Source organism: Bos taurus, chromosome 10, assembly GCF_002263795.3.
Source record: "Bos taurus isolate L1 Dominette 01449 registration number 42190680 breed Hereford chromosome 10, ARS-UCD2.0, whole genome shotgun sequence".
Classification (NCBI taxonomy): domain Eukaryota; kingdom Metazoa; phylum Chordata; class Mammalia; order Artiodactyla; family Bovidae; genus Bos; species Bos taurus.
Window position 1 is genome coordinate 54,898,298 of NC_037337.1, and position 13,355 is coordinate 54,911,652.

At 38.9% G+C, this 13,355-nt stretch overlaps 1 protein-coding gene across 4 annotated transcripts in view; it reads left to right on the top strand.

The window, feature by feature from the left end:
- The window catches only part of DNAAF4 (dynein axonemal assembly factor 4), a 71,927-nt gene that overhangs the window by 51,808 nt on the left and 6,764 nt on the right, over positions 1 to 13,355 (top strand). For 3 of the 4 annotated variants that reach the window (XR_009496039.1, XM_059890438.1, NM_001206188.1), the window contains exons 7-8: positions 11,384 to 11,537; positions 12,554 to 12,659. Coding sequence is in view for 3 of the 4 variants with exons in the window: in XM_059890438.1 (XP_059746421.1) it covers positions 11,384 to 11,537; positions 12,554 to 12,659 (260 nt within the window). In the remaining variant the exon portion in view is untranslated. The remainder of the gene's footprint in view (positions 1 to 11,383; positions 11,538 to 12,553; positions 12,660 to 13,355) is intronic. The other variant, XM_005211767.5, reaches the window with a different exon arrangement.

Below are 13,355 nucleotides of genomic sequence, written 5' to 3' on the forward strand. Positions count from 1 at the left end.
CACCCCATCGAGAGGGCGCCTGAGGCCTCCGTGAACAGAGCAAGCCCCACATCAGGGGCTTTATTGGCTTTCTGTGTAAACCAAGGAATATCAGCCTCTTTCTCTCTCCTTTACTTTCTTATCGGTCGACTCCGGACCACCAGGTTCCGGTCCATTAAAGGACCTCAACAGCTATGAATTGCTCTTCCTTGAGGCCTGAGGTGCTGAAGTGCACGTAGCTGAATGTGCTCTCCTACTGGATTGGTTACTGAGGTCTAAAAAATACTGGAAGATTAAGTTGTGATAGAGATAGAATGGGAAAGACTAGAGATCTCCAATAAAATGAGAGATACCAAAGGAACTTTTCGTGCAGAGATGGGCACAATAAAGGAAAAAAATGGTATGGACCTAACAGAAGCAGAAGATATTAAGAAGAGGTGGCAAGAATACACAGAAGAACTATACAAAAGAGATCATCACGATCCAGATAATCACAATGGTGTGATCACTAACTCAGAGCCAGATATCCTGGAGTGTGAAGTCAAGTGGGCCTTAGGAAGCACTACTAAGAACAAAGCTAGTGGAGGTAATAGAATTTTAGTTGAGCTATTTCAAATCCTAAAAGATGATGCTGTGAAAGTGCTGCACTCAATATGCCAGCAAATTTGGAAAACTCAGCAGGGCCACAGGACTGAAAAAGGTCAGTTTTCATTCTAATCCCAAAGAAAGGCAATGCCAAAGAATGCTAAAACTACCACACTATTGCACTCATCTCACATGCTAGCAAAATAATGCTCAAAATTCTCCAAGCGAGGTTCCAACAGTATGTGAATGATGAACTTCCAGATGTTCCAGCTCAGTTTAGAAAAGGCAGAGGAACCAGAGATCAAATTGCCAACATCCATTGGATCATTGAAAAAGGAAAAGAGTTCCAGAAAAACATCTACTTCTGCTTTATTGACTATGCCAAAGCCTTTGACTGTGTGGAAAATTCTGAAAGAGATAGAAATACCAGACTACCTTATCTGTGTCCTGAGAAATCTGTATGCAGGTCAAGAAGCAACAGTTAGAACTGGACATGGAACAACAGACTGGTTCCAGATCGGGAAAGGAGTACATCAAGGCTGTATATTGTCACCCTGCTTATTTAACTTATATGAAGAGAAATGCTGGACTAGATGAACACAAGGTGGAATCAAGATTGCTAGGAGAAATATCAATAACCTCAGATATACAGATGACACCACCCTTATGGCAGAAAGTGAAGAAACTAAAGAGCCTCTTGATGAAACTGAAAGAGGAGAGTGAAAAAGTTGGCTTAAGGCTCAGCATTCAGAAAACTAAGGATCATGGCATCTGGTCCCATCACTTCATGGCAAATAGATGGAGAAACAGTGGAAACAGTGTCAGATTTTATTGTTCTGGGCTTCAAAAATCGCTGCAGATGGTGACTGCAGCCATGAAATTAAAAGACAGTTTACTGCTTGGACAGAGAAGGCAATGGCACCCCACTCCAGTACTCTTGCTTGGAAAATCCCATGTACGGAGGAGCTTGTTAGGCTGCAATCCATGGGGTCGCTAAGAGTCGGACACCACTGAGCGACTTCACTTTCACTTTTCACTTTCATGCATTGGAGAAGGAAATGGCAACCCACTCCAGTGTTCTGGCCTGGAGAATCCCAGGGACGGGGGAGCCTGGTGGGCTGCTGTCTATGGGGTCGCACAGAGTTGGACACGACTGAAGTGACTTAGCATAGCATAGCATTACTGCTTGGAAGAAAAGTTATGACCAACCTAGACAGCATATTAAAAAGCAGAGACAGTACTTTGCCAACCAAGTTCTGTCTAGTCAAAGCTGTGGTTTTTCCAGTAGTCATGTATGGATGTGAGAGTTGGACTGTAAAGAAAGCTGAGTGCCGAAGAATTGATGCTTTTGAACTGTGGTGTTGAGAAGACTCTTGAGAGTCCCTTGGACTGTGCCAGTCCATCCTAAAGGAAATGAGTCTTGAATATTCATTGGAAGGACTGATGCTGAAGCTGAAACTCCAGTAGTTTGGCCACCTGATGTGAAAAACTGACTGATTTGAAAAGACCCTGATGCTGGGAAAGATTGAAGGCAGGAGGAGAAGGGGATGACAGAGGATGAGATGGTTGGATGGCATCACTGACTCAATGGACATGAGTTTGAGTAAACCCTGGTAGTTGGTGATGGACAGGGAAGCCTGGTGTGCTGCAGTCCGTGGGGTCACAAAGAGTTGGACAGGACTGAGTGACTGAACTGAACTGAACTGATTTTCTGAGGTGGAAGGAAAGAAAGTGAAGACAAATGGGAAACTAGATAAATTTCTAACAAAAATTGCTTAGTGGGCACTATTGAGATCTCTACTAGGTTAGAGAGCATGAATTCATGGAGATGTTATTCAGCACAGCTCTGTGATTTATCTTCTAAATAGTGTTTAGTGTTTCAGATTTAAGAGTAGATTATTGCACCAAGATTGGAATTTTGATGGACAAGTACAACAGAAGACTAGTAGTACAAAGGACCAGATTGGAAAAATAGCTTAGATATCTAGCTGTGACATCTAGGCTGGGGGACTAGCCAAGCAATCCAGTGGTTAAGACTCTGTGCTTCCAATGCAAGAGGCTCGGGTTTGATCCCTGACCTGGAACTAAGATCCCACATGCTGTGCAGCATGGCCAAAAAAATAAAAAATAATCTATTTTTTAAAAATAGAAATCTAGGCTGGGTTAGAAAGGAATAGATGCCATAGTGACCCAGTGGACTAAGGAAAAATGGAGCAGTTAAGACATTAGAGGACACTATAAGGTTGAAGATTGATGAAGGGATAGTTTGCAGGATAGAAAGTTCTAGTCAGTGACTGGGATTCCAGAGTTTGATATCAGTGAAGTAGTGCAGATCAGGTGATGACAAGTCCAGGAGGTGGTCCTGGAGTGGGTAGCAAAAGTGAAGGAAAGGTCATTTGAGTTAAGGTTGTTATTGTTTAGCCAGTGAGTTGTATCTGGCTGCAACCCCATGGACTGCAGCATGCCAGGCTCCTCTGTCTTCCACTGTCTCCCAGAGTTTGCTCAAATTCATGTCATTGAACTGGTGATGCTATCCAACCATCTCATCCTCTGTCACCCCCTTCTTCTCTTGCCCTCAGTCTTTCCTAGCATCAGGGTCTTTTCCAGTGAGTCAGCTAGCTCTTCACATCAGGTAGCCCAAGTGTTGGAACTTCAGCTTCAGCATAAGTCCTTCCAGTGAATACTCAGGGTTGATCTCCTTTAGCATTGACTGATTTGATCTCCTTGCAGCCCAAGGAACTATAAAGAGTCTTCTCGAGCACCACAATTCACAAGCATCGATTCTTCGGTGATCAGCCTTCTTTATGGCACAACTCTCACATCGGTACATGACTACGGGAAAAACCATAACTTTGACTAGATGGACCTTTGTTGGCAAAGTGATGTCTCTGCTGTTTAATATGCTGTCTAGGTTTGTCAGAGCTTTCTTTCCTTTTGTCCTTTCCTTAAAAGAAGCAAGCATCTTTTAATTTCATGGATGCAATAATCGTCCACTGATTTTGGAGCCCAAGAAAATAAAGTCTGTCACTGTTTTCCTTTTTTTCCCCTTCTATTTGCTGTGAAGTGATGGAACTTGTACATCTGGAAGTTCTTGGTTCATGTCCTGCTGAAGCCTAGCGTGAAGGATTTTGAGCATTACTTTGCTGGGATATGAAATGAGTGCAACTGTATGGTATTTTGAACATTCTTTGGCATTGCCCTTCTTTGGGATTGAAATGAAAACTGACCTTTTCCAGTCTTGAAGCCACTGCTGAGCTTTCCAAATTTGCTGGCATATTGAGTGCAACACTTTAACAGCGTCATCTTTTAGGATTTGAAATAGCTCAGCAGGATTTCCATCACCTCCACTAGCTTTGTTCGTAGTAATACTTCCTAAGGCCCACTTGACCTTCTATTCCAGAATGTCTGGCTCTATCTAGGTGAGTGACCAGACCATGCCATCCTGGTTACCTGGGTCATTAAGACCTTTTTTGTATATTTCTTCTGTATTCTTGCCACCTTGAGTTAAGGAGTCCCAGGTATTTCAGGGCTAAACGGATAAATGGGTCATATACCTAAACTTTAGAATCTTCTGGAATTATGGCATGAATTGGGTTGGAAACAGATGCTGGGAGCCAGGTATCAAAGACTTCAGTGAATAAGAGAAGAATGATTTTAAAAAGCCAGTTAGATGACAGTGACCAGAGGTTATAGAGTAAAGATGCCAGAGTCCTAAAGGATGATGATTTTTTTTTTTTTTATTAAAGGAGAGTTACAGCTTGGAACTTGGCAGAAGTGAGTCTGGAGAATGCCTATGGTCCTAGCCCCTCCCGTGATATGGGGAGGGAATCCTCCGTAGAGAAGGTGGTGGATATAGCACTGCCCTCCAGAGAGAGCCGGGTATACTTTAAGAAGCATTGTGTGGAAAAATTAAGGATTAAGAAACGATGGGGGTGGGAGTTGGAGTCATTTATGCTTGGATCACAAGTAAGAAAGTGTAAAGGAATAAAGGGGGATGAGAACAGGAAAAACCAGCAAATGTGAACTTTCATGTGAGGGCAAAGAAGCAGCTGCTTTTTGATCAGTGCCCGAAGATTACAGGTTGTTGGACAGTTAGAAAGTCCTTTGGCACACACAATGTGTTATGGTGCTGGGACTGGCTAAATGGGCCTAGACAATGTGTAGTCCGGTTTTATTTCTTTTTTATAGGTAAATGTATTTATTTATATGTTTATGTTTTGGCTGTGCTGGGTCTCCACTGCTGCATGGGCTTTCTCTAGTTGCAGTGAGTGGGGGCTACTCTCTAGCTGCAACGTGCAGGTTACTCTCTAGTTGCGGTGTTCAGGCTTCTCATAGCAGTGGCATCTCTTTCTGTGGAGTGTGAGCTCCAGGGTGTGTGGGCTTCAGTAGTTGCAGCTCATGGGCTCTAGAACACAGGCTCAGTAGTTGTGGTACACGGGCTTAGTTGCTCCACAGCATGTGGGATCTTCCCAGATCACAGATCAAACCTGTGTCTCCTGCATCGGCAGGAGGATTCTTTACCACTGAGCCACCAGGGAAGCCCTGGTTATTTCTGATATACCAGTGATGTGATTTCGATTTGAATGGAAAGGACAGATGAGATCATTGAGCTAGTGTTGGAATTTTGCTCACAGGTACAGCGAAAGAAGTGTGTGTGCATATGACAAGTGGCAAAAGCCTTGAATTGGTAACAACCTAGTGCAAAAAAGTGTACTTGATTGTGGTGAAGTGTGACTGGTAAATTATAATCACCTTAGTCTCTGTTGGTTTTTTGTACCAGTTAGGATGTAGGGTAAAGATGGCAAAGTCCCAAAGGAAGCATTACTATGAACAAAGCTAGTAGAGGTGATGGAATTCCAGCTGAGCTATTTAAAATCCTAAAAGATAATGCTGTAAAGTGTTGCCGACAGTTAGGTACAAAGAGAGGCAAAATAGGAGAGTTAAAAATGAGGAGAGATGGAAGAAAACTTAGTAACTAGTGACATCCAGAGAAACAAAGTACAGCTAATCATAGTGCCAAGTATGAACAGATAAAAGGAAAGGTAGTAATTATTAGAGAGAAATGTATCCTCTTTAGCCATGTAACACAGTACAGAATATAGAAACAGACGTAATAGATGCCATTCAGAGGCAGTGTTGGATTTAAGACAAAGGATGAAATGCTTTCATCTCCAGAGGCTTTGTTTCACATTAGCCTTCTATATTTACACTGGCATAAACAGTCCAACTGTCCTCTATTGTATTTAAACTCACAGGACACTTGTTCACAAAGGGTAGGAGTGGACAAGCCTTCCAAAAGAACAGTCATTTGAGAAAACTCTTCACAGGATTGTATCTACTCAAAAGAGACTCTTTTGAGTCTACCCTTTCTCAAAAGAGAAAAAGCCATAGAATGTTTTCATTTTTCTTTACCTAGTCTTTTACTGCCGGTCTTTAGTTTAAATGCCAAATCTACATTTCAGGAAAATAAATCAACTAAGGTAATTTTATTTGTTCATGAAAACATTTTACCTTTTGCAGTTAACATTGTACCAGATAGCTTTTTAGTGAGAAATTTCACATAAAACAGTCTCTGGCTCTAATTTAGATGTTCACATGGTGTGTTGTTATTTAACAGCCTTACATGACTCAGAATCTGTGAATAACTAATAACTACCCTTCCAGACACTTTTAGTCATGTAAGGTTAGCATGATCGTTGTTTCATCCCACCTATGTTAGTCTGTACTTGAGTTTTAGCATGAGTTTTTTTGGACTGTCTTAACCACAGACTAAAGTTTCTTCTTCTCATGATGTAGGCCTACTTGAATACCATTTGCATACCTCACTCTGTACAGCAAATTATACTGTTAGATAGGAGGAAACTAAAGATATGTAATTCTGGAATCTAGTAGCACCCAGCAGCATATTATTGTCACGACATAAAATTACCTATACTAGTTCTAGTGTCTGAATTTTCCTTTTTTTTCTCTTGGCCTAAGTGCCAGCATTAATAACCTGCCTAATCCTCCAGTCCTTTTAAGACTGAGGCTGTGATTTGCTTTTACTTTTTCTCTTGCCACTCAGGTTAATTCTGCTTCTGAACCCCAGCATTGTGTGTAGGAACCTGCCATTTGCTCATTGACTCACCTGGTACCAACTTGTGCCAGTCTGAATCCCTGTTTGCTTGCCGTTTGTGAATTTTCTGTAGCTGGACTCTGCCTGCCTGTCTGGATATCCTTTTACTTCATGTTGAACTTTTTGATGCTGATTGTTAACCACCTGTTACCAATTTCTCCCAACACAGGATATGGTTCTGCTTGCCAGATTGAATTTCTTTCTGGTACTTTGGTTTGGATCCATGCCCTGGCAAGAACTGTGAAGAATTAGCTTACCACAGTTTCACAGATGCTGGCAGAAGTCAGGAGACTCTTGAGTCAAACACGAAGGACTTTATCATTCAAGGCATGTCACACAGTATAACCTTCATGTTAGTTCCTTCTGTGCCTGAAATCCCATAGGGCAATGCAGAAGTGGACCCAAGTGGATGCTGTACACAAAGTAGGTTTGTCCCAGAGCTGAGAAGGCCAAGCTTAAGGAATGCAGTTTTTTACAAGAGTCTTATAAGCAAACCTGTCCAACTTTTGCCTCACAGGGTGATAATATCTTTATTATACTGAACAGCAAACAAATCTATTATTTGCCTCAGAGAGAGACCATGTCTCTGTCATCCAAGGATGTCCACTATACAAACATCTATGAAAAGATAGTCCCAAGCAAAAGCCCTCAGTGCATCTGTTGACATATGACATGCAAGAACATAAAAGACCCGTGGAGAATTGTCTCCCGGTATCCTCTTGGATCTGCCTACTTTCAGAACAGATCTGCCAAATCTGCCTTGCTCTCCTGCATTTTTTACAAGTCTGTTTGTTTGTAGAGATAAGACAGTTTTCTTATACTGTCTTTTGCCTGACTTGAAGTTTAGAATCCATATTCTAAAATAACTTGACATAATTATGATTTTGTTTGTTGATTGATTGTATGCATTTTACAACCCAGAATATTCAATTGCAGTGCAGTCACCATTATGGCCTAACTTGTCATATTATTTAGTTGTACAGCATCCTTTTCCTCCTTCCATCCTGAGTGCTAAATTGTACTGATTGATGTTCCTTCACTAAGATGCAGTAATACTCAGTTTTAGAAGCTCTTGAAATACCAAGAATGTTTTCTACCCATATAAGATGTTGAGAGAAACAAGGACCTTCAAAATCTTTGGAGCGGTAGGTGCTGTTACAGTTCTTATTGCCCACCAAACAGAGCTGTTGTGTCTTCTGTTAGAATATGTGTTACTCCTGGCCTCCACTGCTGTTTCTAAGCCCCACTGCTTTTGATTTCTTTAACTTCTTTTACTGTCTCTTTCTTTACTTCCGTCCAAATTGCTTCTTTCTAATTTATGGCTGCTCTTATGTTCAACTGTTGCTCAAAATGTTTGGCCTTTCTGGCTATTGCCAATCATGATGTTTCTTTCTTTACAGTGGAAACCAATCAATCATTGTAAAAATGACGGTAGTGTTTGCAGTTGTCCACATCTCTTCTGTTTTTCTGTACAGGCAGTACCATAAGGACTCAGTATGTTTTGAATGAGTATTTGTGCATAATTCTTTTCACTGTCATTGCTTTATTTGGAGCCATCAGGCGAGACTTCCTGGTTATTAGCTTCTGTATTTAAATTTGTTGTTCAAATGCTACTGCCCCTAACATTGAGGTTTATTTTTTTCCCCTTTTCCTTTTGAAATTCAGCTATTTCTGAGTTCAGAACCATTCTGAAAGTCATAAAACAAATTATACTTTGTTGAATGTTTGTATTGGTGTTAAACTTTTAGGAATATAATGTTCGTTGCATTTATAGTTTAATATATATGCAAACATTGAAAATGTTTAATATTTCATATTTCTTCCTATTAAACCTCCTACAGTGGTTCTTTTTTTTAAATTTTGATTGGCATACAGATGTTTAGAGTGTTGTGTTAGTTTGAGATGTACAGCAAAGTGAGTCAGTTATACATATACATATATTCACTCTTTTTTAGATTCTTTCCCCATATAGGTCATTACAGAGTATTGAGTAGAGTTCCTTGTGTTATACAGTAGGCTCTTATTATCTTTTTTATATAGTAGTATGTAGATACAAGCTCATGAACAGTTTTCTCAAACTTGGAATGCTTGTCCACCTCAACACTTCTGTGAACAACTGTTTCATGAGTTTAAACACAGTAAAGGACAGTTGGACTGTTTACGTCTGTGTAAATAAGAAGGCTGCTGCTGCTGCTGCTAAGTCACTTCAGTCGTGTCCGACTCCATGTGACCCCATAGATGGCAGCCAACCAGGCTCCCCCGTCCCTGGGGTTCTCCAGGCAAGAACACTGGAGTGGGTTGCCATTTCCTTCTGCAAAAGCCTAGCATGAAACAAAGCCTCTGGAGATGAATGCATTTCATCCCTTGGCTTAAATTCAACAGAGTTTTGTTTTGGGGAGATAAAAACATTCTAGATATGGAGGGTGGTGATGGTTGTACGAAAGCGTGTTAAGTGTTTATGTGTTTAATGCCACTAAACTGTACACTTCAAAATGGTTAAAATGGTAAATTTTAGAATTAAATGTTAATTAATTTAAAAAGAAGGTTTGTAGTGGACACAAGAGATTATCTAACCAACGTTTATTGTCTCCTTTTATCCTTGCTGACAGAGTCCCTATTTTGTTTAGGCGTGTAGACCTTATCTATGTGACTTAGGGTCACATAGACAGGAATAAATTCTGGATTGACTGCAGCATATCAAGATTATTGTCATTACACTGCTGGTGTGTGTATTATATATATGTGTGTGTGTGTACACAGTAATGTTTATTACAGTATTGTTTATAAAAGCTGAATATTGGGAAACAAGACACGTGAGTGTCCATCAGTAGGGACAGACTGGTTTTAGAAATCCTTGCACAAATGAGGGAACCTCTGTGAAAATCTCTGTGAAAATAGTATATTTCTGTATTTGTTAACATGGAAAGATGGTCATATTGTTGAATTATTTAAAGAACTTTCCAAACAGCAGTGTATAGAACTGAGGAATGAAATTGGAGAAAGAGAATGGGTGGAAGGACTGAGAACAAGAGAAACTGGTAGGTTTTTTTTAAGGCAAAATACTTTTTAAGGCTTGGTATTTTTGATCCATGAGATTTGGGAAAGGTGGTAAACTGGGAGATTTCTGGCAAGGTTTTCTTGATTTCAAGAAGCATATACCAGAAGATACTGTCTTATTTTCTTTTAATGAATATCGTGCCTGAGTGTGGCTCTTTGAGCCACGCATGAGGAAAACCAGCCCCAGGATGAAGCAGGAACCTGAGGCCTTGATAAGACCCATGTGCTACTGATCACATGGGGCCTGGATCCTTTCCCTCTAAGCTAGTTTAATGTGAGGTGATCTGTTTCCTTCCTTGTTTAAACCAGTTTGAGTTGAGGTTCTGTTACTTGTGGTCAGAAGCATCCTAGCTGATATGAGACATTTCAGAAATGTAAATGTTCCCACAGAATTAGCTTTTCTGGTTTGTGCAGGTTATTTTAAACTTGAGTCAGACTTAGGTTAGATGTCACTGTGGTGTCCTTTTACCTTTTATTCATGATTTGCAGGGTGCTTTTATGGGTCTGCTTTTGAAGTCATTGTGTTTAATATTCTAAAATTGTGAAGTGTATATAGTACAGTTGCCTGGAAATGAATACTAAATGTTGTTTATATGGCACTTTTAATATTTGGCAAAGACTTTTAATTTTCCTTATGTTTATGTATTTTTCAAAATACTAGGAATTGTACATAAAAAACAGAAAAGAAATTATGTTTTAAATAAATCTTTTAATTATGTATATATCTTTATTTGAAGAGAATTTGGGGAGATTTGAACTGAAAGAGTGTATTTATTAGAATGCTTTCGTTTGCAAGTAACTGAGAAACCCAATTTAAACTGGCTTAATGTTTAAAGGATGGCTCAGTGGGTAAAGAATCCACCTTTACACAGATGTGGAAACACAGATGTGGGTTCAGTCCCTGGATCAGGAAGATCCCCTGGAGGAGGAAATGGCAACCCACTCTGGTATTCTTGCCTGGAAAATTTCCTGACAGAGGAGCTTGATGGGCTACAGTCCACAGGGTCACAAAGAGTCAGACACGACTGAGCATGCACAGGCATAGCAATATTTAAAGGAATTTATTTGCTTACATAACTAAAAAACTAAAGGTGTGTTACTTGTTGGTTAAAGCTTGATCCAGCAGCTTAACTGTATCACTAAGAACTCGAGTTTCCTTCTGCCTTATTATCCTTTTCATAATTCCATAGTATTAGCTTTATTCTAGTGCTGGCTCCTCCCACAGTTTCAAAACCGTCAGCAACAATTTTGACTTGTGTGCTTTCTACATTTGTATCCAGCAGGGGGCGTTTTCCCAATTTTTCGCTCTCCAACTTTGGTAATATAAAATCACAGGCTTCATTCTGAAAACGCAGTTTAGGTCAAAAATCCATCCCGTGTCAATCATTGTAGCAAGAAGGATGGAAATATGCCTACTGGCTTAAGTAACTAATTAACTGCCCTTGGAGGTGGAGGTGAGGCCAGTCCCCTTCAGATTACATGCTGATGTTTGGAGGATAGGTACGTTAGTGCCATGTCCAGAGTATGATTCAAGGAACGGAAAGAGAGGTCAGCCATCCATCTCCTCTGCCAGATATAATTAGATAGTATTTCTGTGTTTCTGTTTCAGTCTTAGATTGTTTTTCTTTTATGTTTTTGTCTCATTAGCAAATTGTTTGCAACAGAAAACTATTTGGCAGCTATTAATGCATACAACTTAGCCATAAGACTAAATAATAAGATTCCACTACTGTATTTGAATCGGGCTGCTTGCCACCTAAAACTGAAAAACTTACACAAGGCTATCGAAGATTCTTCTAAGGTATGTGTATCTATTTATATATATTGCTTTAAAATTTCTCTGCTCCCATTATTGATTGAAATGATGGCTTTATCTTTTGTTGGGTAAATTTAAATAATTGAGATGCAATGATTTTAAGAATCTTCTTGCTTATTACATATTTTTACTGAAAAAAAATTTTTTTATGGATAAGTTACTGGTGTAGTTTGAGACTTCAAGTTAGATTAGAGATACCTTATCAATTGCCTTAGCGTATCAGTTGAAGTTCAAAAGGAAATTAGTAAATGGTAATCATTTTGTACCCATCTTTTTTCTTAATAAAGTTTTGGAGACAATGGGAGACAGAAAGAGACTTGATGTAACTACAGCTTGCACAATAAAAGGATATCTCCATAATCATTTTTCCATTTTCAGAGTAACTTAGTATATCCTAATTACCATTGCAAATAACATGTCATTATCTTAAACTTCTAGTTTTTCCTTTTTTTTTCCATATCAAAGTAACATTTTAAGGGAAACTCACATGCAAAATCTGTTACGTGTCTACTTGAGATTGAGGATATGGAGGAAACAGTTAAGTCCTCATACTTCAATCTCATTAAGTTATTGAAGATCTGATAATATTTTCAAGATCCAGTTTTCATTTTACTAGCACAATTTCATGTACAAATATTTACTGAATGAATGAATAAACTGAATCACCAAATTTGAATATAAAAGCATTATATATAGTTATGTTTATTATTAGAATTAATAACATTAACTAAATTAATGCTATTTAACCATCTCTGCTGTAAAGGTTTCAAATGATAAACCAAAACATAAGTCTGGGGGCAAGGGAGTGAATCTCATATAGGAACAATCAAACAAGTCCTAAAATTGTTCAACATAAATGTATATATTTGATAAATTCCTGTCCAGTTAAGCCAAAAATTTAGGTGGGTGAGGGCCTGAGGCTTGTTTTAAAGTTGAATTTTATCTTGTTTTTGCTCAAGTTTAAAATGGGAAATTATGTTTTTCCCTATTTTTTCTGTAAGGCACTAGAAATATTGACACCACCTGTTGCAGACAATGCTAATGCAAGAATGAAGGCACACATACGTCGTGGAACAGCATTCTGTCAACTAGAATTGTATGTTGAAGGTAAGAGATGAAATGCTTTAAGATCCAGATTATACTCTGAAAAAAAATGTCATTGCCATTATTCAAGAGACTCCATTATTTTATACTTTGAGCATTTAATTCTTTGTAATTTATCTGGCAAAAGATGACTTGAAATATTTTTAAAAATCGTTGTAGAAGGGAATTAATGCAAGTTATAAACATCTCCCTAGGTCTAGGAGATGCTGTAATATCAGACAACTTTTTGTAGAAAAAATGTGTGATAAAGGATATAAATGAATCATTTAAGACATAATGGAAATTTTAAAAATTAGCTTCTTTGGTCAGACACACAGATAGCACATACATACATATGCATGCTCAGTTGTGTCTAACTCTCTTTGACCCCATGGACTGTAGCCCACGAGGCTCCTCTGTCCATGAAATTTTCCAGGCAAGAATACTGAAGTGATTTGCCATTTCCTACTCCAGGACATACATACATACATACATGCGTAAGCTCAGAAACAATTGATGTAGCACAGTGCATGAGCAATTGCTTATTTTTGTGAGAATGTACTAAGGTTTTTAATTCAGTCCCATGTATGTAGAAGCCATATTTATTTGATTTTTAGTGTTTTAATTTCTTTTGTTTTTCGTTTTTAATGTATTTAAGAACTATTTGCAGTTATTCATGTTGTCCCAGAGTTTTATCTTCAATGCTCTTCTCATACCCCC